The following is a 26,211-nucleotide window of genomic DNA, read 5'->3' as shown; positions in this document are numbered from 1 at the left end:
AGGCAATCAATACACAATAAAGGAATACTATGTTGAATTTTTTAGAGGAGGCGATAAGAAAGAAATGAAAGTAGACCCCCCCAGACCAACTGGGAAAAAGGTAGAAGACCTACCAATATGATGAGTAGGGGAATGAGGTTCCTGCTTGTGTATAGCCCGTCGAAGAGCTCATGAGCATCCATCTAGTCCAATGAGAGTCGGACAAAACTACTAGGGTTGGCTCTCAGTTTAGCCTTGAGCTAGCAGGGCAATTAACCACTTTCTTGCAAGAAAATGTGGATGTTTTCGCATGGTCAGCTCATTACTTGATGGGAATTAACCTTAAAGCATGAAAATAATAACTTATCAACAAATGAAAGTACCTTATATATGCATCACTATGAACAGTCCTTCTAACTAAGGACTCAGCAACCCAACTGGCTCTCTCTCACCTGCCACGTAATCTCCTAGGACATTTCAAAAAATGGGACAATTCTCCTTCTTTTCCTTTTTGCAATCTTTATCAGTAATGATTTTAGATGCAGATCCAAAATTCAAAAATCATATTCTCAGAAGAAAAAGAAGGGAACTAACTAGCATGACTCAAGAAGCCCAGTGGGATTTGTCCTACTGATGAGTAGGAAGTTCTTTCCCTTTTTAGTGGCGAGTCACCTACTTCAGCAATCTAGTTCTACGAGCTGCACTCCTAGAGTGGTGGAGGGTGATGATGCCCCTTAAGATTATCGGACCAAGCCCATTAGTAGAGAGGAAAAGCCTACAAAAATAGGCACACCAGCCCAGCAGGCTAAGAAACATGTTGTCCCAACCAGTAGGAGGGTAAAGCTCATTAGCAGGGAGGAAAAGCACGTGGTCCTACATCCTAGTTCACTGAACTGCAAGGCCCAAGAAATAAATCCATACCAGCCGGACACGTCATCATACAAAGGACACGTCATACGATTTTTCAACACATTTGTACACATCACCCTAAAATATCTCGAAGTACTTCCAAGTAAATTGGTGGTGAATAAGCTGGAAAATCCATAAATAACCAACTCTTGAATTTTCAAGTAGACGTGGTAGGGTTCAGTCCAAATCTCGAACGATTTGTTCTGGAAGATAGCCAATTCAAATGGTTTTCCCACTACGTATGACACTTCAAAATCACCTCCATATCCACTCTATACAGGCCTATAAATAGGGATCTTATGCGATCATTTTGTAACATCATTCTCTATACTCAAACTCTCACTTATCCTCACTATTTTCTCTCGGTTTTTAAACTATTCGAAGTTTACATTTTGCACTCCACATGAATATTTATCATTCTTATATCATATATCAACATTATTCTTACTTTTGTTTAAATTTCCTTTTTATTTCTTCTTTAATCCGTTATTGACTTAAACATCGGAGTGCTAACCTCTGTTTTGCAAGGTTAGTCTCGGTAATCTTTAGGATTTAACAGGAAGATCCTTTGACTTGTGGTGTGGCCAAATTTCTGGTATAAATCAGCCTTATATATGCCTTACCATGAACAACACTTCTAACTAAGGACTCCGTGGTCGGATGGCTTTCTCCTTCCGACAATGCAATCTTCAAAGAATTTCAAAAGGACAAAACTCTTCTCCTTCATTTCTTGTTGTAATCATTATCAGTTATGACTATTTCTCGCAGATGTAAATTCAAAATTCAAAAGTTGTGTTCCCACAAGAGGATGAGGGAACAACCAGTATCTCTCAAAAAGCTCAGCGAGATTCGTCCTATTGATGAAGAGGACAAATTTTTTCTCTTTTTTGTGAGATAGTTACCTACTCCAACAATCTAGCTCTACGACCTACACTCCTAGAAGAGGGGGGGAGTGATGATGCCCCCTAACATTATTGAGCCAAGCCCACAAATTAGACATACGAGTCTAGTCGACTTGTCAGTAGGATAGATAAAACCCACCAACAGGGAGGTGAAGCCCACATGCCTGTTCTTCTTTTTTGAGATGGCAAACTAAAGGTACAAGCCCATTTTTAGCTGGACACGTCATCCAACAGCTGGAAGGATATGTCATAAGACTTGCCAACACATTTATACACATCACTTTAGAACACCTCCAGACGGTTCCAAGTAAATCAGCAATGAACGAGCTAGAAAATCCATAAATAATCAACTCCTAGATTTTTAAGCAGACATGGCCGGTTTCAGTCCAGCTCATGTATCTCAATCGAATCTAGTTCAAATCTCAAATAGTTTATTCTGGATTTTAGCCAATTCAAAGATTTTTCCAATGGCGTATGACATTCCACAACAATCCCCGTATCCTGCTCTGTACAAGCCTAAACATTATTTTTCATACTCAAACTCTCAATTATTTTCACTATTCTCTCTCGGTTTTCAAGCTGTTCTAAACTTATATTTTGCGCTCCACATGAATATTCATCATTCTAACCCTTATCTCATTTTAATTCAACTTTTCCTTTTTATTTTTTCGTAAACAACGATTCACTTAAACATTGGAGTGCTAACCTCTGTTTTGCAGGGCTAGTCCTCTAATAATCTTATAATTTTCTTGAAAGATCCTTTGGCCCTTGTGGTGTGGCCAAAGATTTGGCACTTATCAGTATGTATTTATAGATTATAAATAATATTTTACATATATATTTATATTTAATAAATCTTAATCACTAATTTAAATGGGAGAGTCTTTCGGTAAAATATAATTTCACATTCTAATTCCATATGTACGTTACGATAGTAAAGATGTAAAACAAATAATCAATCAATTTCTCTAGAGCAGTAAACATATTGTTATTTGATCCGATTTGATACATCAACATTTTAATCACAAATTTAATAGGGATAATTACACTCCCACAAGGTTTTGTGTAATTACATATAAATTCTTTGTGGTTTGAAAAATTATATCGAGCACCCATAAGGTTTGCTTTCGTCTAACAAATAAGTCCCAAATTTAGTAAAATTTCACTGGATTTGCTGATATTAACACAAAAATCTAAATAAAAATTGATATTTAGTCAATTGATTTATTACTGACTTATTGCAGGTCCAATAATTTTTATGGACTAAACTACCCCTATAACGGTAAAGATATGCTCTCACATTTATTAACGCGTGAAGATGTATGAGGGTAATTTGGTCATAAAAATATTTATATGGTCAGTAATAAGTCAGTTGGGATTAAATAATTTTTTTTATGACATCAGCAAATTCAGTGAATTTTAACTAATAGAGACTTATTTGTTAAATGGAAGAGACCTCAGGGGTACTAGATAAAATTTTTCATACTATAGAGGGTCTACGTGTAATTATCGTAAACCTCAAAAGAGGAGAGTGTAACTATCCCAATTTAAAATATACCATGTTTATCTCAATCCTAGTAGTAAATATTGTAGTCAATATCGAGCTCGATCCTAATGGAGTGTTTCGGCGATCTTATAAGCTCACTCAATAACCCTCATTTTTAATTCTTGAATACATTTTACAAGATGTCTAAAGTCGATAAGATATTAGAGAGTGTTTGATTAAATTTTCAATAAAGAAACTTATAGAATCTAAAAGATAAAATGTCAAAAATTTATAAGTTTTTTATTTTAAAAATAAAAATATCTGAATTTTTTTCTTTTTTAAATTTTAACAAAGAGCTTCCACCTCGTACAGCTCCTCTAGGGATGGAGGTCCTTTCAAATTAATTATATTGTCGTTACTAATATATAATTTTATCAAAATTATTTTTTTTAAAAAAAAAGTTGGCATTCTATAAATTATAAAAATATATTATAAAATTTACGAGCTTATAAAATCTTTTAAATAAATTTATCCAAATATGAATCACCCTTTTAAGTGGTCGTTTCGTTCCTACCAATCTCTTTAAGAATCCTTGATTTTGTTATAAGGGCAATCAACTCCTCTCCCCAAATTAAGGTTTAATTTTTCGTTATTTATCTAATAAATCCCCTAAAATGAAACTACAAAATGTTGGCACTTCAAATCATGATCAGAAACCAAGAAATATGGATGGATTAATGCTGCATAGACCAACATAGTGGCTAGTGTACAAGAATCAAAATGCTATGTACTGTGAATCTGTTGCCCCAAAACAGCGAAACTGATAATGCATTGCCCAACACATCAAGCAAGAAATCTTTAATGCTATTCCAGGCTGCCGGTTTCTGAGAGAGAGATGGTCTGGTGATCATCGACGCTTAGTCTTGCTCGAAAGGAGCTGCCTAATTTGGCTCCTCAGGTCAACAGTTTTCCTCCAAAACCCGATACTCATTTCAAGATGGAGCAAGTGAATGGAGGAGGAAAGCAAAACTAGTGATACAACAAGTTATGAGCCGGCAGGTCATGAACCATGTGAATATCTTCTAAAGACAACTCTCTCTCCAGTTGTGTCCTTGTTGCTTGTAGAACCTCCTGAAAATATCACGTGGAAAGATCAACTGATTATTTTGTCGTGGTTGCTTTGCTAAAATGAGAGCTCAAACGAGATTTTGGGGGTGGATAGACTGATGAAAACTGTGAGACGTTAACATTTGTGACAGCTAACTTATGTTAGTCCTAGTGCACGTAGATGCCAGGTCTAGACCTTTACTTGCAACTTCATGCAAGTAACAAATATATATGTAACAAGAGAGACGTCTCAAGAAGTATGCCATTTCGTTATGCTAATTACAATGGTTAAAAGTGCAAAAATGATGGTGCGTAGCAATTAATCATAGTTGCACAACGGTTGTTTCGACAAGCAATATCAAAATATTAGTCATAGTTCAAATCATGGGAAATGCTTTTGTTGGTTGGTTAATATAATCGATTTACCATAATTTTTAAGCCATACCTATATTCATTTGTAATGTAGAGCATAATTCATGCTGTCTATAGTGAGGGAGACAGAGAGAGACAGCGAGAGAGAGGGCTTACGTTGAACTCCATATATGAAGCATGCATGGCAAGCCACTGAGCATCCATCAATGCAAATGCCATACAATATAGGACATCAAACGCCTCCTCGTTTTCTTCAGTTGAGGAACAGCAAAATTTCTCTTTCAGTTATATATAGAGGACGGAGAAGTCGAGCAAAGAAGAGCAGATATTAGTATAACACTTTTACCTTCTAATAATTTAACAAAATTATATCCGGGAAGACATCTTGGCTTCTCTGTAACGAAAAGGAAGACAGTAAGATCGTGGGATTTCACAAGCTTTAGACTATTCATGGTAGGGGAGATCTTCACTGGAAGTGATCAAGAATTCAGTAAAGATACATAAACAACTTAAAGTCAATTTCAAAATAATTAATTAGAATTCGACCACAGTTAATAAAAGAAATAATATTGCATAATCTTCCCAAATGTGGACCAAAAACTAGAATATGAGAGAAACATCTTTGAGTGGCTGCTAGAAACTTCATTTTCTGGTGCATGTAAATCAGATATGAAGGGAGTGCTTTGACGCACCTGAATGTAAGTCCAGCATCTGTATAAGCATAAAAGACACGTTAATGCCAGCAACGGCAAAGGGGTACTCCCATTCAGCACGTGATCCAACTTGCTTTAGAAGTAACCTATTAAAAGTAACCTTCAAATGACTCCTATTAGTGAAAACCATCTCGTAATTCAACATTATAGACAACTGCAAAAAGATTATCATCCAAGAATTATTCTTGGAAGCAGCAGACGATCTACCATACCGGATAAGTTCTGGCGAAATATAGCAAGTTCTCAAGTGAAACAAAGCCGCAGCCCCTAAGCCCAATAAGGAAGAATAATAAGATAACAATTTCAACTTTTAGGATAAAGTTCACTGCACAAGATGTTTTTAAGTGTCTACTGATACAAAACAAGATATCAAGAGCAAGCTATGCAGATAAAGTGTCAGCTTAACTCATCTCAGTACATTGAGACCACATTATTCTTTTACTCTCCAAAATTTCCAGCATATTATCACTAGAAAGGCTACTAGTCTTCTCGCAGGGGTCGAAAACAAGATATGAAAGAGCACCTGAAGTCCGTTGATGGATTTGCTCCTTGCCAGCCCATATCTTTCCACTGCTCTGAGATCAAACCTTTAAGCTTAACATTCGGAAAGGCAGCATTCCACAGGTCTCGGAGTGCTTCCTGCAATAGAGGTCAGTATGATGTTCTTATCAATGGCATGTTACTGGTGTTATGTGCTTAACTTATTATTGCTTCACGCCCATGCCAAATGTACTTGGAGAAAGAGCGTTTTACATACAGAACATACGAAGTTTCCATATTCACTTGTATTTCTTTTTTGGAACTTTAGGTTCCCGCTTTTTCTTTTCTATTTCTCTTTTCTGTGTGTGTGTGTGTCCGAATTGACTACAGGGAAGAAGAAAGGAACACGTGTGGAAATTGTACTTGATGATCAGTGCGAGTCTCATCAAATGGTACTCCTAACCGTTCTTGAAGTCTTTGCAGTCTTTCTTCCTGGAAGAACTCAGAATATGTGAGTTACATGAAGAAGCACAACCAATATCAGATAATGAAGTAAAAGCCTATACTATTCAGATTATACAATCTTCATCTTCATGCATAACAAATAACCCAAGAAATTCTCCTCGAAGAGCCCAAAAGAAGCTTTCATAAAGATACGAATAAAAATCACTATTCCTTTGACTAAAATGAACATGTAATTTCAGTTGCCTGGATACAGACATAAGAAGCATCAGTGTTTCCATAGTATAAGACAAAGCATTTTGTGCAAGATATCTAATTAAGGGGCAGACATCCTAATCACCTGAATAGGAGTCAAAGCGTAATTAAGATATTTATCACTTCCGAATTTTCTATTGCTGGAGCGACTAAAAAATCCTCCTATCCATGCTCGTGGTCCAACCATAGCATTAGCTACAAACAACAGAAGCAAATCAAGAACTAATAAATGGACTTACTGATTGGATAAGATAGAATGGAATGAATTAACTTGCTCATCCCCCAGAGCTGCCCCTCCATGCACTAGCAAGCATTACACAAGAAGGATGAAAATAGGGAGAGGCCCACGAAAAGTTTTTATCGGAAGCAAAATTATTTGGTCAATTAAATGTCTGAAACTACACAAAGTCAACGAAATCCACAATATCCCTTTTATTTTCTATTTAGCTTGCACCAGAGATGATGCAGAACTGGGGAAAATACTACTCATCTGACAACTAGATCTCACTCACAAGCTAAAATACCTTGAAGTACTCTATCATGGACTGAATGTTACAGACATTGATGCATAGATTCCAACATGTGGCTAATGCAGACAGTAGAAGAATCATATACCCATTACACTGTTTGTACAACAATATTGAGAATGATAAGTTTATTTGAAAGATTGTCATCCTAAAGACATTCAACAGGCTTTTTAATGTCTGTGTAGAATGTGCTAGTGTCTCTTGTGAAGAGCTCATATGCAAAGTGCTTTATCCTATCTGTAATCACTGCTTGGATGATAAAGTGACATAAATAAAAATGTAACAAAAATAAAACTCAATGATTATTACATCCATATCAACTGATAATTTGCAGTCAAAATATTTAATCTAGTAGAAGACTCAGATATCTCAGGCATATAATTTCTTATGACTTAAAGACTATCCTGCATCATTGGTGGTATTTCTTCATGCTAGTTTTTGTTTCTATTCGTTCATCCTGCAGTTTTAACAGCTTGGCTTGGTCTTTCTAGGGATAAGTTCAAACTATTTTACCATTACCTTCAAAAAGAGTGCCTTTATAAGTTGGGATGCAGATTTGAAAAGTATTTCTTGCTTACATGCTACATCATAGCGCAATCAGGTAAATCTGCTGGTTTAAGTATTGTCACATTTGTATCTCCACCATATGAGGTTCAGTGAACCAAAAAATGCTGGGAACCATCTAAAGTTTGATGGTTAACTACTCTAAGAATAGACCCTACGACCCGATTTGTTGTAATCCATTTGTTTTGTTTTTCAGAATTTAATTTTCACTTATAATACGGGAAAGGCTGCATAGAAACCATCATCTTTGCCTAGTGGGGCAAGCTGAACTATTCTCTTTACTTGTTTCCTTAGGTCAACCAACTACATTATCAACATCTCATGATGAAAAAACATAGAAGCATGGTGAAGAATAATTGGGAGGGAGGAAGAGTAAGTAGACTCCACCAAGTTTAGCAGAGGAAAGCATGAATAAACATGAATATAAGCACAGAGGCGGTTTCTGTTCAGCAGAGAAAAGTTTGTTATAATGTACACTGAGAAGAATAAACACGAATACAAGCACACACGAGGGTTTCTGTTTTTAGCAAGATAGAGGGAGAAGGGCTGAGAAAAGCAACATTCACAAACTAGAGTAAATAATTTCTACTCACTAAAGCATTGAGCTAACTGTGAGATTACGTGAGCAGAATTATGCGACGATGCCGATTCTTCCTCTCGCTTCTTTCCATCCCAGTATAGGTCATCTTCATCAACCTGAACGTGAAAACACCCTTTAAACACAAAATTCAAGTCCTAACTAATCTGCCGCATCGTATTTGGCATGAGAAGCCAAACAACAGGAGCTATCCATTCTTTTAATATGAACCAAAAACAGAAAACATCTTCCAGCGTTGTCAGGAAGCAAGGTTAAATCAGATCACCTCATTTAAGTATGAGAGATCCAACAGAGTAATAAAATGCAATGTTTTTCCAAACTTCATATGAGAAGTACCAAGGTTTTGATCAGTGATAAAGAGGAGAGGAGAAGAATATTGGAGAAAGTGAAAAAGAAACCACAATTTTATTAGCATGATAAAACCAGAAGTAGTTTATCGGTCTAAAAAAAATCTCTCAAAACTGATGAAGTTAGTGAAATCTCATCTTAGAATCACATTATTCTACATAATTGATCGTCTCTAATTTTCAGTTATGAATGTTAAACTCACCAATCAGCGGATAATTCAGAAACTGGTAAAGTTCACAAGATGATAGAGAACTAATCTGCAATAGATATAAACTCAAGCAAACGAAAATTTCGATGAGTTCAAAGCAAGCAAAACAACTGAAACTTCCTATGATAAGTTCTTTCTTCTGAAATACAATAAATAACTTCTGCAAAGAACTCCAAAACTTTACGGCAATACAGGATTCATATTGATGAACAAAGGAAGTAGACCAATAGGCTCACAAAGTAATTGTACATGTGCATCAAAATGCAACTTGCTTCTCCAAGAAAAGGTGGACACTCTTCGGACAGTGTCCCACACAATTCTAACATTCTAAAACACCATAAGATCATCGACTACGTACTCATTAACTATCTGTAGAAAGCCCACTTATCAGAAGACAAAGACACTAATTGGAAAGGCGAATTCCAATAGAAAAAAGGCTTCATGTAGTTCAAGATGACAAGCTACTAGCACTGATCGGCATAAAGCTTTTTCGCCTTGATATCTAACTGAATCAACACAATATCTTTGAAGAGTAAAAGATGGGCGCAGAAAGATTCTGAAAAAGAGAGGGAATCAGCAGCTTACTCTCTGGTGAGAGGCACAAGAAGGGATACATTTCCTGCGCCTTAATTTCATCAGAGAGACAAATACGTGGGAGATCAGATTCCCCCACCCTATGGAAACAAAAAGAAAAGGAAAAGCAAGCTGACAATGCAAAGCCAACCCAATAATTACACCAACCCATGCTTAGCTCCTGTAATTCAACCTCTAATCATTCCCAAAAAAAAACTCTCTTTCTCTGTTTATGCTCTCTTAAATAACAACCATTTAAAATTTCCTACCCCTTTGGGTGTGAAGAGTTCTTCAAACCCAAAAGTAAAGAAAAAGATCATTTTTTATTTTTTTTGGTCTGTCACATGCAAAAGGGAAGATTAATAGCGCAATTAAAGGGCACTTTTTTGGTGGTTCACTTTATCATTGAAAAAGAAACGACGGATTTCTTCTATTCAGATGCATTTCTCCAAAAAGGATAGAGAAAGACATGCACATTATGTTTTACCATATTTGCATGAACCAATCAAGATAAAAAGAATATAACCAAACTATAATCACACACACATACACAGAGAGAGAAAAGCTATGTACACAAAGATGAAGAAAATGAAGTACCTGGAGTTATCTCATGAACCCATAAATGAAATTCTTGATCATGCTATGGTTTGGTGAAATTGGGAAACGAAGCCTCGTTAGGGGGAACGACGGGTCCTGAATTGGAAGAAGAAAAGAAAAAGGGTGATCAGGGAAGAAGAAAGAAGCGAGGCCGATACGATGGCTATGGAGGACAAAGCTCTCCAAAACCAGCCATGTTGCAAGAACACCGCCCAATTCGTAGCTGATGTTTGCAACTACGAATGAAATTTTTATTTGAAAAGGAAAAAAAGTAAAAGAAAGGAAAAGAAGAAGACCTTCGGCTTTTGAAAAATCATCAAATATTTATAAATTCTTAAGATGTTTTACAAAAATAATTATTTATTTCTTTTTTATTAAATCTTAACTTCATTCAATGGTTCAAGTAAAAGAAAGGAAAAGAAGACGACCTTCGACCTTTCTTTCTTTTCTTTTTTTTTTTTTCTCTCGAAATAAAAACCATCAATTATATTAAAATAATGAAAAAATTAAATATTATAATAAACTATTATAGAAATAGAAAAATAACTTTATATATGTAAGACGTTAACTCAATGCCATTCATTGAGTGAAAAGTTTTGATACCTCAACTTTTACTATTGAAATATAATGTTTATTAATTAAATAATTCCTTTCGTAATTGGTATGAATTTTATATTTTCTTTTGCCATTAATTCTTTTATAACAATGATAATATTTATTTTTTTATGATGTTTATAAGATTTATCTCTTTGCGTTTTTGTACGGCTAATCTTATAAAATATGAATATATTAACATATGATCATATGAGAGGTTATGGTAAAATTACAAAATAATAATAGTAGTAGTAGTAATAATAATAATAATAATAGTAATAGTAATAATTTGAGAAGACGCCAAGCTTGTGGAGACTCTTTTGAATAGGGTTAATACAATTTACCACCTATAATATGTGAAATGAGCAAATACCTCATATGAAAAAAGAATTAGCAAATTCCTCCCCCCGTGTTTAAAAAAATGAAGTAAATTACCCCCTATTAATGGTTTAGACAGGGTACTAATTTGCTATTTTATTTTTCATAGGAATTTTTTTTGCTTATTTCTCATATCACAGAGAAGTAAATTTTATTTTGGATTAAATGCAATTTTCGTCCTCTAACTATAGCCCAATTCCATTTTAGTTATTTATCTTTCTAGGGTTTGGATTTGGTCCTCTATGTAATTGAATTGCTCAATTTTAGGATTATTTTGACTGGAAAAATACCCAGCCCGCAGAAAATTGCCTATGTGGACCATTTAAATTAGGGTTAAAACCTCACTGGTTTACATTTTTATGACTTGGCAAATTTTCGAATTAAAAAAAAAATTACATGGCTTCTTTTTCCATGTCACACAAAAGAAGCAAAACACTCAGCAAACACACTAAACACTCAGCATACACGATTCAACAGAGAGAAATCCCCAAATCCCTAAAACCCGTCTTCCCCAAATCGAAGAACTCAGCAAATCCCGCCTCCCCCAAATTGCCTTCACGCAATCCCCAAAAATCAGACGAAAATCTGGTCCACAATGGTAATGAAACGACCTGAGCGTCACTTGGGCTTGCCTCCGCCTATGTACCGTAAGTTTTCCATGTTTTAAAGTTGGTTTTTTTTTTGTTGTTTTATGAGTTATTTGTTGTTTTCCCTCCGCCTTTTTGTTGTTTATTGCTTGTATTGTTTATTGCGTGTGGTCCCAGAATATTTTTTGTTTAGTGTATGATTGGCATGTGTTATCTCTTTCCAGATATTGTTTATTGCTTGTGGTCCCATATTGTTTATGATTTATATGTTTAAAATAATGCTCTGTACGTACTGTTACTGTTACTGTTGAATGACTATGTTTTTTTTTTTTTTTTAAATATTGTACAGACCCTCAAAGTGATTCTATTACACTTTCTGTGCACTATGATGGTGTAGCCACACATGTTCCCGAAGGAAAGTACATAGGGGGTAGTGTCAGTAAATTTGACTATGTTTTGCCTAAAGAGTGTTGTATGGAGATATTGAATATTATATGTGATAGTGTTGGGATAATAAGTTGTAGAAGGTTCTATATACTTCTTAACAAAGGATTTAAATTGTTGATTGATAACAATTTTTCCAAAGGCAATATAAGAGGTTTAAAAAAGCTAGAGAGATGTCAATATATATGGATGTGGGTGAGGGGACTGAGGGTGCTGAAGTTGGTGATGGTGAGGGTGGTGATGGTGCTGAATTGGGTGAGGGTTATCAGTTTTTGGGTGAGGGGGTTTAGTGTGCTGAAGGGGGTGAGGGGCTTGAGGGTGCTGAGGTTGGTGATGGTGAGGGTGGTGAGGGGGTTGGTGTTGGTGAGGGGGCTAATGTTGGTAAGGGTGAGGGGGATAAGGACTTAATTGATAGTGATTTTGAGATGGAAGAAGTGAATGAAGTTTTTAGGCTACAGGCACCAGTTGGGGGGGAATGCAGTGAATCTTCTGAATCTGAAAATGAAGAAACAGATATTGTTAACAATGATGGGGACCTAGATGAACATAGGGACTCAGATGGGGAGGGAACTGGACCTTCTTACCATGTATTTAACCCTGAAGAAACCTATGACCCAACTTTTGAATTGGGGATGATGTTCAGCAATAAAGCTGAATTCAAGAAGGCACTGCAGTCTTATGCAACTAACACCAAGAGCACACTAAAATTCATCAAAAATGACAAAGTGAGGGTATATGCAAACTGTGGAAATCCTGACTGTGAATGGACAATGCATGCAATTAAGGCAATGGGTGAATAAACTTTCCAGATAAACCTCTTGAGGGACCATCATTCATGTCCTCAAATTTTTGAAGTAAAAAATGTGAAGACAAATTGGACAAAATATAAGTACTTGCAGAAGTTTAAGTCTGATCCGAAGAGATGTGTGAAGGGATTTAGAGTGGACATAATAAATGAGTTGAGGGTGAATGTGTCCAGGCATCGGGCTTATAGAGCCAAAAAAGCAGCATTAAGAGAACTTGAAGGCAGTATAGCAAACTTTGGGACTATTCAGAGGAGATAAGAAAGACTAATCCTATGTTTAATGTGATTGTGGGAACTGAACAAATACATGAGGAGGAAAGATTTAGTAGATTTTATGTGTGTTTTGGGGCATTGAAGATTGATTTTAAAGCTGGATGTAGGCCTATAATTGGGGTTGATGGATGTCAGTTGAAGGGGTCTAATGGGGGTATTCTTCTTAGTGCAATAGGTGTTGATCCAAACAATTGTTTATACCCTATTGCATATGCTATTGTGAATAAAGAATGCAGAGAGACATGGGAGTGGTTTCTAATTGTTTTGAAGAATGATCTTAATATAATTAGGGAATATGAATATACATTCATGTCTGATAAACAAAAAGGCTTAATGCAAGCATTTGAAGAAGTTTTCCCGGGGTGTGATCACAGGTTTTGTGTGAGGCATTTGCACAATAACTTTAAACAAGCTGGATTTAGGGGTTGAGCATTCAAGAATGCACTGTGGAATGCTGCCAAGGCATGTACTGTTGGTGAGTGGAAAATGAGGATGCAAGAAATGAAAACTTTGTCACAGCAAGCTTTTGACTGGTTTAATGATAAACCTGTAGTTCAGTGGACTAGGTCTCACTTCAGTGAGTCATCTACATGTGATATGTTGTTGAATAATGTGTGTGAGACTTTCAATGCTTGCATTTTGGATGCAAGAGACAAACCAATACTTAAGATGCTTGAATGGATTAGAAAATATCTTATGAGAAGGTTGCAAGAAAATAGAGATAGGAGTGCAACAAAGTGGAAGAACAGATTGTGTCCTAAAATTGAACAAATCTTACAGAAACATGCAAATAAGGTGTCTGATTGTATGTCTATCAAAGCTGATGATCTCCATTACCAAGTATCTTGTTTTGATGGTAGTCAACATTGTGTGGATCTTGGGTGGAGGAGTTGTAGTTGTAGGAAGTGACAACTGTCAGGTATACCCTGCAAGCATGCTTGTTGTGCCATTTATCATCAAAAAAAGGAGCCTTCAGATTATGTGGTTGATTGTTACACAGTTAAGACTTATAGAGAGTGTAATCCTGTCATACAACCAATGAGTCATGTGGCCTTGTGGTCCGAATCTTGCATAATTCCTCCTCTACCACCCAACTTTGGAAGGGGTGCAGGGAGGCCTCCAAAGGCAAGAAGAAGTCTACCACCCAACTTTGGAAGGGGTGCAGGGAGGCCTCCAAAGGCAAGAAGAAGAGAAAGTGATGAGCCTAAAATGAAGAACAAAAAGAAAAGCAAGAAGAAACAAGTGCAAAAGCTCAGAAGGCATCAGACTACAATCACTGCAGAACATGTGGGGAAGGGGCATAATACAGCCAACTATCTAGAAAGAGTACCATTTCCAACACAAGAGGTTAAAAAAACTTGCATTTTTCTTTTTGTTTTCTATTTTGCAAATGTAATAATTATCTTCTAATTCAATTTTAACCTTCACTTTTGCAGATGCCTAAAGCAAGAATCAACACATAAGGCCCAAGTACTAATACAGAAAACACAAGTACTAATACTAGAGTAAGAAAGCATGATTACAGTGCATAATCTTAATTATTCCTGCATTTTGGATTGCTTTTCCATTTTAATGATTTTTTGCATTTTGGAATGCTTTTCTATTTTAATAGGCTTCCAAGAGAAAGAAGAAAGCTCCTGAAGCAGCAGTTAATACAGATGACCCAAATGTTAGAGTAAGAAACAATATCTGAAAATGTACTTATAACATGAATTGAATGTCTATTTTAATACCTTTTGAGTTAATGTAACAGGATGCCAAGAGAAAGAAGAAAGCAGCACAAGAAACTCAAGTTGGCAAAGAGATGGCAAACTCAACTGTAAGTTTAAGTTTCTACAGTTTTTTTGAACTTAAGACTGCAAACAGATGGATAAGCTTTTTCATAGGAAACACAAGGTGCTACCATTCTTCCACCTTTGCCCCCTGAAGAAGATCCCATGGATGAACTAACTGTTGATCCATGTATCACACAACAAGAGTCTCAAGTTGCAGCAGCTCCAGTATGGAAGAAAGGTCCATCAATGTATCAACAACTGCAACAATCAAACCAGCACTTAACCTTACAACCTAGAGTCTAAATTCGAGCACCTCCACCTATGATTGGCAGCCAAGGACTACCAGTTTTTTTTCCAACACATCAAGAGCACCACAAGAAAATCGTGTTGCAATAATCAGAGATGGAGGACAAAAGTTTTTAGATTTAAATCAGATTAGTTCATTAGATGATTAGTTCATTAGGTTGACAAGTGTATTTTGTTGTTTTTGCTCTTTTTTGATGTAAGTAAAGCTGATTGCAAAAAGTTCACAGCTCATTTTGTTTTTACTCTTATTTCTGCACATATGTTTGCAGAAACAATGAAAAGTTGCTCAATTCCCATCATTGTGAACCTTGTGTCATTCTCAAGTCAATGGAATGAAAATTTGCTCTTTTACTACAGATGTTCAATTCCATTGTTGAAAATATTTAATTCCAATTTTTCAATTATTTCAGATTCTACATTTCCGGTTCCATAAAACCAAAAAATCCAAAAAAAGCAACAACAACACAAAATTTACACTTGTACATTACAAAATATCATTTCGAATCAAAAATCAAATGCGCTTGTACATTCGATAATTGCAAAGGAATATTTTTCTTCTACTACAACAGCAACAACAACACAAAATTTACCTACCTATTTCAACAACCAACACAAAATCATCAAAAGCAAAGCTAAACCAACAAATATTATTTTTATTTTTCTTGTTTCTCTTCCTCAGCACTTCAACCTCTGCTTCCAGGCCATTTATTCTCTTCAACAAACCTGGAATAATAGCCCTAGCCCTTTGGCACATTGGGGGATCCTCCCATGCAAAAAACCTACACTCTCCTCTCTGCTAAAAACCAAAAAAATAACCCTTTAAACACAGCAAAAAAGAATTTTTTTAGAGAAATTCTAAACCAATGTGGGTTTTCTTACCTTGTACTGATGGCATCACTGTGGGTCTTCCACAATGACACTCATTCGAACTTCTAATAGCGGACATTGAAGGAATTTTAGAGAGAGAAGTAGCAAGAAGAGTGAAATCGAGATTAGGGCTCTTCATTTGGGAAATGGGGTTGCTGCTTTCTCTTATAAAAAGTGTAGGTGTTGTGTTTGCTGAAAGTGTTTTGCTTCTTTTTCCAATGTCACATAGTGACGTGGAAAAAGAAGCCATGTAATTTTTTTTTTTAATTCAAAAATTCGCCAGCATGAAGGAAGGCATTCCACAAATTTATTATTGAATTGGTTAAATTTAGAAATTGTTCTAAATTGTGAATTTTTGTAAATTGGTTTTATGTATAAATTTGACTAAATTGATTTTATGCATGTACTCTCTAATTTTTCAAATTGTTGTAATTTCTAATTATTGGGCATTTTGGTGAAATTTTTCAAATATATAAATTCTGATGAATTTCTGGATATTTTTTTAAATTACATGAATTTTGGAAAATGTTTAGGGATTTAGAAAGTTATTGTTGATAGTTTTGGAAAAAGTGCAATTCTAGTCTTGTAAGTACAGGGGATGGAAATTTTGATCTTGTTGAAATCAATTTTGGCTTTGATTCCCCCCCTCTTTTTTAAGGGAAACACACCAAAATTTCATTATACCAAATCAGCCATCAAGATTTCTACAATACAATTTGGGGGTCCACCACTATATGGAATAGGACTTGCCTGCCTCGCTAGAATGTGAGTAGCTCAATTTGCACTACGGCGGACAAAAGAGATACCCAAGGATTTTACATGATTTAACAAGCGATGAATATTGGAGATTAAAATGCCAAGAGGCGTAAATTCCCAGCAGGCTGAGTTAATATCCCTAATTAAGTTCAAACAAAATCCTCCACCCCCACATAGCTCAGCAATCTGAGCTGCTTCAACCTCCACATGCTCAGCCCCTTGCACCTCTTGCACTTGCACTGATCTCAAGGCCAAACATTCCCCACGATAATTTTGAACAATAATGCCCACCCCCACATGTTCATCTCCAGAGGACCAAGAGCCATCAAAATTAATTTTCGGAGATTCTTGAGGAGGAGGAAACAATTTTGAGACTCCCCTGACCGAAGAAGCCACAGGAAAATGATCAAAAGTAGACACCACCGAGGCATGAAAGTTTTGGGCTATAGTTCAAACTTCCATTAGGTTTCGTCAAATACCTTCAATCAAGGTTATATTATAATGATTCCATAACGACCAAACAACTATTGCTGCTATCCGGAATTATATTAAATCAAGAGACTGCCAAAGGTGAAACCAAGCCTTGACTAAGCTTAACCATACACTTATTACTGACTGTGGTAGGACAAATAGAGCCCAAACCTGTCGAGCAAACAAGCAACCTAACCCCACATGACAGAAATTGGTTGAAATATATGTGAACGAAGGAGCCACCTATCATGCCAGACTTAAATTAAGTTGCCATCACCAACCCGCCAACACGAACCCCGAACAAGTACATCCCTTAGCCCCAAGAATGCCGCACCAGGAATATGAAGGATGATGGCCCAATTAAGCCCCAAAAAAATTCGATTAAGGAAAATATCTCGATTTGCGAACTCTGCTCAACAAACTTATAGGATTAGTGACCAACCTTCATGCTAGTAAAGCGAGATTAAAACTACGCAAATCCTGAAGGCCAAGTCCCCCATCGCATTTACTCAAACACATCCACTGCCATGAAACCAATGAATCTTACAATCAATTGGGCTACTCCACACAAGTCCTTTATTATAGCCTCCACCTCCCGAATAACAGAATCAAGTTACAGAAAATGACTCATCGCATATCCAATTTAAGAGCAAATAAAGCTTTCTTTCCACTTCGCTTATGCTTTTAAAAATGTGTGACCTCAAAAGCGAGTAAGACATTGTCAGTGATCAGTCGTGCAGTGGTAAAAACAGACTGATTAGGAGATATAACAGAATCTAGACACTCTTTAAGCCGATTAGCTGCAACCTTAGAAGCAGTTTTATAAATGACGTTACATAAACTAATCAGCCTAAATTGTGTAATTCTTTCATCATTATCAGATTTACTAATCAGAACAATATGTGTGAAATTCAACTCAGGAATCAATTTGGACCTATAATTGAAAAAAATGGGCAATTTGAGGACAATCTGGTTGAAAAATAATAAATTGGACGAAAATCCTAAATTAGTATGTCATGTGCACAACTAAGGGTGACAAATTGTTAGATTCGGTGGGGTCCAAATGGATCAGGTTTAAAATGGATTGGATCTAGATGAGTTCAAATGAACTGGTCCAAAAGGGGTTGGGTTCTGAACGGATCGGGTCGGATTAGTATAAACCACTTTATTAATTTTAAATTCTAAAGGTTTTAAAAGTTTAACACTATGAAAAAAATAAAAGACGATATATGGATATAAAAATTAGTAGCGAATACTTATAATGTAATACGACTAACTTGTATCATACGTCATTTCTTACTGATGACTATTTACATCAATGTTTTAAAATCCGGAACCATTGATTGAATTGACAAATTGATTGGATTAGGGATTACTAGTTCATCTACCATAGTTTAACCAGTGATGTCATAATTTTCTTGTAGAAAAAATTAATATATTGAAAGAATAAAAAATGCAAAACTTTTAAATTACTGTAGGAATTAAAACACCTTGAAATTTGATAGTAAAATTAGTATGTTAAAGTTTTTATGTTAAGAATAAAAATATAAAAATTGTGTGGATAAAAGAAAACAAATTATTTACTATTAAAATTATAATTAAATTTTACTGCCAATATACTTAGCATCGTCCATTCTTAAAATAATATATAAGCCTTTTTCAATTAATTATGAATTTAACTAGCAACTTATATAATTATAAGAGATAAAATGTAGTTAGATTTTGGTTTAATGAATTTAATTTTTTCATTGTTATTATATAATTCAAAAAGTCATTATTACTATTATTATGTGGATGTTGGGTTATTGGTATTTTCTTAATTTTCATAATGAAATGTCCTCAGTTTAACTTCAAATTGCAATAATTTAGCGCCCTCCCTTTTTATGAAATATGATGAGTTTATTATCATCAAACATTGTGCATGACATTAATATTCCACCAAGTACAAGCTAACGCTATACACATGATATACCTATACAGTGCACACTAGTATACCTATTCACTTATTCAAATCTAAAAACATCGTGTTGCTCGTGACAACTAGAAGCTAGGTGAATAGCGGGATGAAATTTTAGGCTTCGACTCTTGTACGAGTATGGTCTTTCTATTAATTGTCTCCTAGCCTTAGTTTAGGGTATGAAATTTGGCGTTAGTTTCCATCCTAAACTAGGTATCTATACTTATAACTTGAGTTCTCATTTATTCCACTGATTGAACCAAGAAACCTTCCTATTCATTCAGTCACCGTGGCCAAAAATTTTGAGGACATAAATAGGTTTCAGAGCATATAGGAAACAGTGCTGTCAATACTAATTGGAGAGATTCTATCTTAGAATTCACCGTCCTTGTTACATAATGAGATGTATTGGATAAGGCTTATGAATTATGATGACCATGCCTCACGACATAGCCACCGCTCGCCATATTCAAGATACAGTCTTCGTATGCACACGACTGCCATGATTTTTCAAGTTCGAGGACTAATCTTATACCACCTTGCCAACTAACCAACTAAATTGCATCGACGACCTATGTCTCTTGCTTACGAAACACGATTACAATATTTATTGCAAGTCTCTATAAGACACTTGATGACCTGTCTCGAGGTTTTCGACTTAGAATATTTTCAAATTGACCCTAAGAAGTTGGTTTCATAACTGCCAAACTATGCACAACCCAACTCCACGGGTGTAATATTTCGATCTGTTGGCATTTTGTGGTGATATTGAAACTTTGTTCACATAAGTGGTAAGCACAACAATTCACAATGCCAGTTTGATGATATTTATCAATTTAATATTATTTTGATAAAAATTTACGAATAGAAAATAATAAATCCAATTGGCTTTTTAATTACCTGTTTCAATAGTGTTAGGCTTGCCGTGTAGCGTGATCGCCACTAGTTCGGTAGGCTTAGAGGAGTGCTTCAGAGGTTAGAATAGCCAGATCTTGATATTATTTTTATCACTTGTTGGGGCTTGTGGTACAATCGGTACAAGATGGTGTTTTAGTTGGCAGCTTGTAAGAGCATGAGGTAGTGGCTATGGCTCGACGACAGGTTAGAAACAGCAAAGCATCGACTTACCGATGAGTCAATAGGGTTTGGTCGAGCTGGGGGACCTAGATAGGACTTTATTTTGGGTTGGGGTGTCAAGATGGGTTTAGACCCATCGGTTCAACCCAACCCAACTAGTTTTAGGTTAGACTAGGTTAGTTAGATTAAAAAAATGGGATGATATGGGTTTAAATTAAATAAAATTAAAATATCGACAAGAACCCACAAATACTTTGTTATCACCCACTCTTCTCTTTCACACACACACACTATTCTCACCCACTCCTCATTCACCAATGCACACACACGCACTTGCTCCTCTCTTTCTCCACACATATGCGCGCACACTGACAGAACTTTCAATTTTCAGTCAAAAACTTATAACGTTATTCTTATTATATCAAATTATGTTATAATTTATTTTACATTTTTATGTGATTTTTTTTATTTCATATTGCAACTTATAATTTTGAAGATGATGAAAATAAAAATTGCCTCTCAAGAAATATAAAAAATTTAGTTTCATGGCTTGGTGTTCATTTAAGAAGAGCATTCAAATATAGTATTTTATAGATACTTAGTAAATTTTTTTATTTTATAATTTAGCAATGAATCTTAATACGCACGGTCATTAGTTAGAAATAACGTGTGATACAAGTAGTATTTATCTTTTTCAATAATTTAAATATCGTCATTCTTCTTTTCATTGTGTAAAATTTTAAATTCAAATTAATAAAATAATTTATACTAATCCGATCCAACCTATTTACAATCCACCCAATTTAAATTCATTTTAAACTCGCTCCATTCTTAATCCGACTCAATTGAACCCAATTCATTTTTAACCCAATTCAGTTGAACCCGATCCAAATCCATCCCACCCATTTGCCACCCCTAATTTTGGGCGGCTTTCCATCAATTGGACCTTCTTATAACTTTTCCCCCTTCAGTATATATAATATATATACAGCTTTTTCCTCAAAAAAATCTTCTAAGGCATTGGTTTTGACGTCAAGTGTTGCCTGAATCCGGCCAATGTTACTCAAATAATATTCAAAAAGTTGAGATTTTGACATTTAACGTATTAATAAATGCCAAATTCCATTAGAAAATTGTGATATTTTCCTCTACTTTCAAAATAATAATTGAATGATAATTGTGATGTTAATGCATGTTACTACTTAACAATGATAATATAGGAAAATTAAATGTCTATATGGCTATAATTATCGGCAACGTCAGGGGAAAAAACAATGGTATTTTAGTACCACTAAAAAAATATCAGTTTTATTTTTGATATCACAAATTTTATAAACTCGAATTTTAGTACCATTAAACCAAAAAATAAGCATTTATGGTACCAACTTATCGGCATCACGGACATGGGCCTTAACGTGTATAAATATTACGTCATTTACTTTATTTATGAAAAAATATTATAGGAATGGCTTACGTGTATATGTTAAATTAAATAGAAGATGCAATGCGATTTGAAATTAAAAAAAAAAAAAAAATCCCAATCCGCTAGCGATGCCTACGTACATTGAAAGAATGAAAGACCGATATAAAATACGAATTCTAATTAAAATAAAATTAAATCAAATTAAAGGAGGAATTATATATGTGATCATAGAGAAATTAAATTAATTTAAACAATAAAAGAGTATAATGAACGTGTGGTATATATATCATCATGGAACTGGATATGACTTGTTGTGACACATGCATTTATAAGCTATAGGGCAAGTCTCTGCCTCTTCAATGGATGAGCAAACAAAGCTAACCATGACTAGTCGGCATGGAGTACAAGATCCACAGGCGTGAGTACAATCCGGTAAGCTTGACCCGGCAACCTGCAGTGTATCAGCTCTTTTGTGCGTCAATGGCTTCATATTGACCCGGTGGAATTCGGGTTTCACCAGAGGATCCGGTTTGCTGTACTGTGGTTGGTGGTGATTATTAGGAATTTTTGTTAAAATTAACCTTGAAAATTATGTATAGGCCAATGAACATACAAATGATTATATAAACAGTTCCTCTTTGATTTTAAATTTTTAATTGAGAACTATAATTAAAAAAAATTAGCCACATTCAGTCTAATATCGTAGAAAAATGTTAAATTCATCGAAAATTAGCAAAAGTTTAGCACGCGACGCCTTTAATTTTGAGATTTTTTATTTTTCGATCAATTCTGCTGCTGTGATATGTTTTTAAGTTATCAATACAATTGCATGTATATAATCATTATTTGCATAAATTATATATGTGTTTTCTATATCTGATCTTAATTAATATATATATATATATATACAACTAAGCCTCTCAAGTACATATAACCACAATGTATATATATATGGAGAAAATACAAGTGATTTTTGTGACCCTAAAAAAAATAAAATAACAATTTGTCTTCTATATTTTTAAAATACATAGTTTACCATCTTGTATCTATTAAAACGAATTAATTATCTACCTGTTTATCTAAAGCGTATATTGCTTCACTTTTAAAAAACACTGAGGGGTAAATTACTATTATTTTTTCAAATGACGTAATTTGCTCATTTGCAATATCACAAGAACGTAAATTGCATTAAACTCTATGTATATATATATATATATATATTCCTATACTCATTTAATCATAATTTATGTAATTTAATCATTTCTATAATCTACATACAATTATTAAAAAAAAAAAACTAATGAAATTAATGAAAAAGAAATTATATATGCATGGATTTAGCTTATTAATGCATGCATGTCTATAATTATTTTATAACGTATAATTTAATTATACAATATTCATATTACAATTTTTTTTAAAAATCCCAGGAAAAAAAAAAAAAAACACATACGTGAACGTAGCTTGCCGATGTTCCTTGCATGCATGACCACTGGAAGCAAAATCAGAACGACGATCACAAATCTCGCTCTGCCAGCAAAGCCCTTCATCGTCATATACACAGCGATTTCTTTTTTTCTTTTGGATCGTTGCTTATCAATTTATCTTCACTAGAACACGTGGAAACCCTTCGGTTGGAGATGAGGATTTGATGAGGAAATTAGACACACGGTGTGTGCGTATATAAAGGAATGGGAGCGGAGAGAACAGTATTGAAGCAAGTCACAGGTAAGTGGGGGGAGATGGGGGGGTATAGTGCTGCTTTTACGTGAGTGTAATTGAATTGATGAGGGTGTGTGTATGTGTTTTCATTTAATGCGACTTATGCATATATAGTGGACTACTATGAATTGGTATTAATTTCCTAGAGTTGAAGCAAATGTGAGGTGTAAATTTATGTCTTTCATCGGATGTGAATGCGTTTTTAATGTTGTGATGTAGGACTTAAATGTCTGATTGGGAATATATATAATTATTTATTTATAAACTTAGTTATGGTGTCTGAAATTGACAAGCCCAATGGCGTTCCCGGAAGTTAAATAGTGAATTTTTGAAGGGGGACTCATTAGTTTGTCCGGGGGGAACAGAGGAAAAAATGTAATTTTTTGTGTAATATTATAAATGAGTAAATTATTTTTTTTATAAAAAATAGTAATTTATTGTATTTTTTAAATGCAATAATTTATTTTTCTCTATTTTTTAAAAATTAAACAATTTACCTTTTTAGATGGGGGTAAATTGCTTTATTTTAAAAACCACAGGCAATAAATTACTATTTTTTTTATACTAAGAGGATAATTTGCTCATTTGTAATATCATAAACGGTAAATTGCATTAAACCCAAAAAAAAATAAAAATTCTGTTCAAAGAATTTTACCCTATATTTTGAACTTTGGTTTTAAAGAGGGAAAATATTATTAAGAAATAAAATATAAAATAGTAATATAGAAAAAGAATTATCATAAATATTTTTTCCATGCACTTTCATTCATCCTAAACATTTCTTATATATATTGGATAAAATTTAGGGGTAAAATACACTCTGTCCCCTGAATTATTGATGATATAATATTTACCCCTTTAAATTAATAAATGTAACACTTACCTCCTTGGTTGGACAAAATGTCCTTCATGCTTTGAATAATTATATTATATTCAATATATCTTATTAATTTGCATATTAAATCATCACTAAATAATTTTTTAATTAAAGTTTTTTAAGAAGGTAAGAATTAAAATTTAAAGTGAAGTATAAATTAATATATAATATAACCAACAATTTATACCTAACAAGTCATTAAGCTTTTTGAAAGAAATTAAAAGATATATATATATATATATATATATATGCTTAATCAAATTAAAGTTAAATATTTTTTTAACAAAATAAAAATATAAATATTTTATTATATTTTTTAAAGAAAATATATTAAAAAAAAGTGATATATAATTACTCATTTTTATCTAAAAGAATAAATAATTAATAACTTAATTTTATTATCAAATTAATAAAATCTTTTCATGATAATTAGTTAAGTATATTTTGTTCTCTTCATTACTTAACTTTGAGTCTGTAAGATTTAATAAAATCCAAACTATTTAACTCACTATTTATATTTATTATAATTAAAAGATATTTTTTCCAATTAAGAAAATTTTAATTAAACATAAAATCAAAATTATTAGAGAAAAGATTTTTTTTGAACTATATATATAATATAAGGACAATATTATCCAAAACTTTAATTATAGGGGGTAAGTGCTACATTTGTTAGTTTAGGGGGTAAATGTTATATTTTTTAATTTATTTCTCTACTATTTTTTTAAGCAATGATCATTTACGTGCAGATTTTAAAAAAAAATAATAATAAATATACTTAAGAAAAAATTGTATAAATATCAATCAATATATTTTATCCTTTTATCTTAGACATATAACTTTTTATTTTTATATTTGGTTGTCAAGATTATTATATATTTATTGTTTTTGGTAATTTTTACTGTATTTTTTTTATTATTAAGTAGCTTAAATAATTGTCAAGTAATTTGTCTACTCAAGGAATAATTTAAAGTAGTAATGCTGTCCAAATTAATATGTTAAAGATAGAGGACATAACTACTTTTATTCATTGTTAAAGGTATTTACTTGTGTTTATTTGAGATATTAATAAAAAAATTAAATTTAGATTGAAGAGCTTAGAGTTTATGTTATAATTTTTTAGAAATTAAATCAAAAAATAATTTTTTTTGAGGTTGCAATATATCTTGGATTTTACTTTTAATATGATAGTCAAATGGGTAAATTACAACAGCTCCTCTGAAGTTTGACATAATTACAGATACCTTCTCATTATTTGAAAAATTACCGGTACTGTCGTAATTTTAGTGGTTGTCTAACAATTAATCTAACCCATTAGTCTACACTCGATTTTCATTCATTTTTTATGGTGAACTAACGAAAATGCTCTTGTAAACTATAAATTATAATTTTACTTACTTTATAAATTTTTTTGAATTTACTTTTTTTTTTAAGATTTTCTCAATTATTTTTATGGATTAAGAAAATAATTTATTTACAATGTTTCAAACTTAATCATCCACCTCATTGATTCATTATAATTTTTTATGTTTTCTAAATCAAAGAAAAGATACAAGGACAAATTGATAATTTAAAACCTTCGTCCAAGAATTATATAATTTTATTTAATATCACGGGATATTTATAATTTTTCAAATAAGAATAGGTATTCGTAATTATACCAAATCTCAAGAGGACTTATTGTAATTTATTCTAATCAAATATAATTATAACTTGGAAGTATTGTTCAATAAAGAAAAAATATATTGAATGAAATTTATTTAAATTTTTATTTGGTATATATAATTAATTTTTTTGTTAGTATCTAAAGTTAAAATAA

General features: G+C 33.5%; 2 protein-coding genes across 9 annotated transcripts; both read right to left on the bottom strand.

Annotated features, from left to right (window-relative positions):
* Window positions 3,953–10,362, bottom strand: LOC105167353 (ELMO domain-containing protein A). Of its 8 annotated transcripts, none has more exons than XM_020695724.1 (10): window positions 9,496–9,675; window positions 8,350–8,452; window positions 6,751–6,860; window positions 6,372–6,440; window positions 5,992–6,107; window positions 5,681–5,735; window positions 5,448–5,568; window positions 5,102–5,149; window positions 4,912–5,006; window positions 3,953–4,407 (listed from the first exon to the last, which is right to left on the bottom strand). In XM_020695724.1, exons 1-10 carry the CDS (start codon window positions 9,544–9,546, stop codon window positions 4,306–4,308), a joined length of 870 nt encoding a protein of 289 aa, XP_020551383.1. In that variant the 5' UTR covers window positions 9,547–9,675; the 3' UTR covers window positions 3,953–4,305. The 8 variants fall into 8 exon arrangements, with proteins under 8 accessions (XP_020551383.1, XP_020551384.1, XP_011085337.1 ...); XM_020695725.1 differs by lacking the exon at window positions 9,496–9,675 and adding an exon at window positions 10,081–10,362 and having other exon boundaries at window positions 3,955–4,407; XM_011087035.2 differs by lacking the exon at window positions 9,496–9,675 and adding an exon at window positions 10,081–10,362 and having other exon boundaries at window positions 3,955–4,407; window positions 8,378–8,452.
* LOC105167559 (protein EPIDERMAL PATTERNING FACTOR 1) lies at window positions 22,073–22,342 on the bottom strand. Its single transcript, XM_011087333.2, has one exon. It carries the CDS (start codon window positions 22,281–22,283, stop codon window positions 22,083–22,085), a length of 201 nt encoding a protein of 66 aa, XP_011085635.1. The 5' UTR covers window positions 22,284–22,342; the 3' UTR covers window positions 22,073–22,082.

Source organism: Sesamum indicum, linkage group LG8 (genome assembly GCF_000512975.1).
Source record: "Sesamum indicum cultivar Zhongzhi No. 13 linkage group LG8, S_indicum_v1.0, whole genome shotgun sequence".
In the NCBI taxonomy this organism is placed as follows: Eukaryota; Viridiplantae; Streptophyta; class Magnoliopsida; order Lamiales; family Pedaliaceae; genus Sesamum; species Sesamum indicum.
This window is presented reverse-complemented; position numbering and strand designations above follow the sequence as displayed.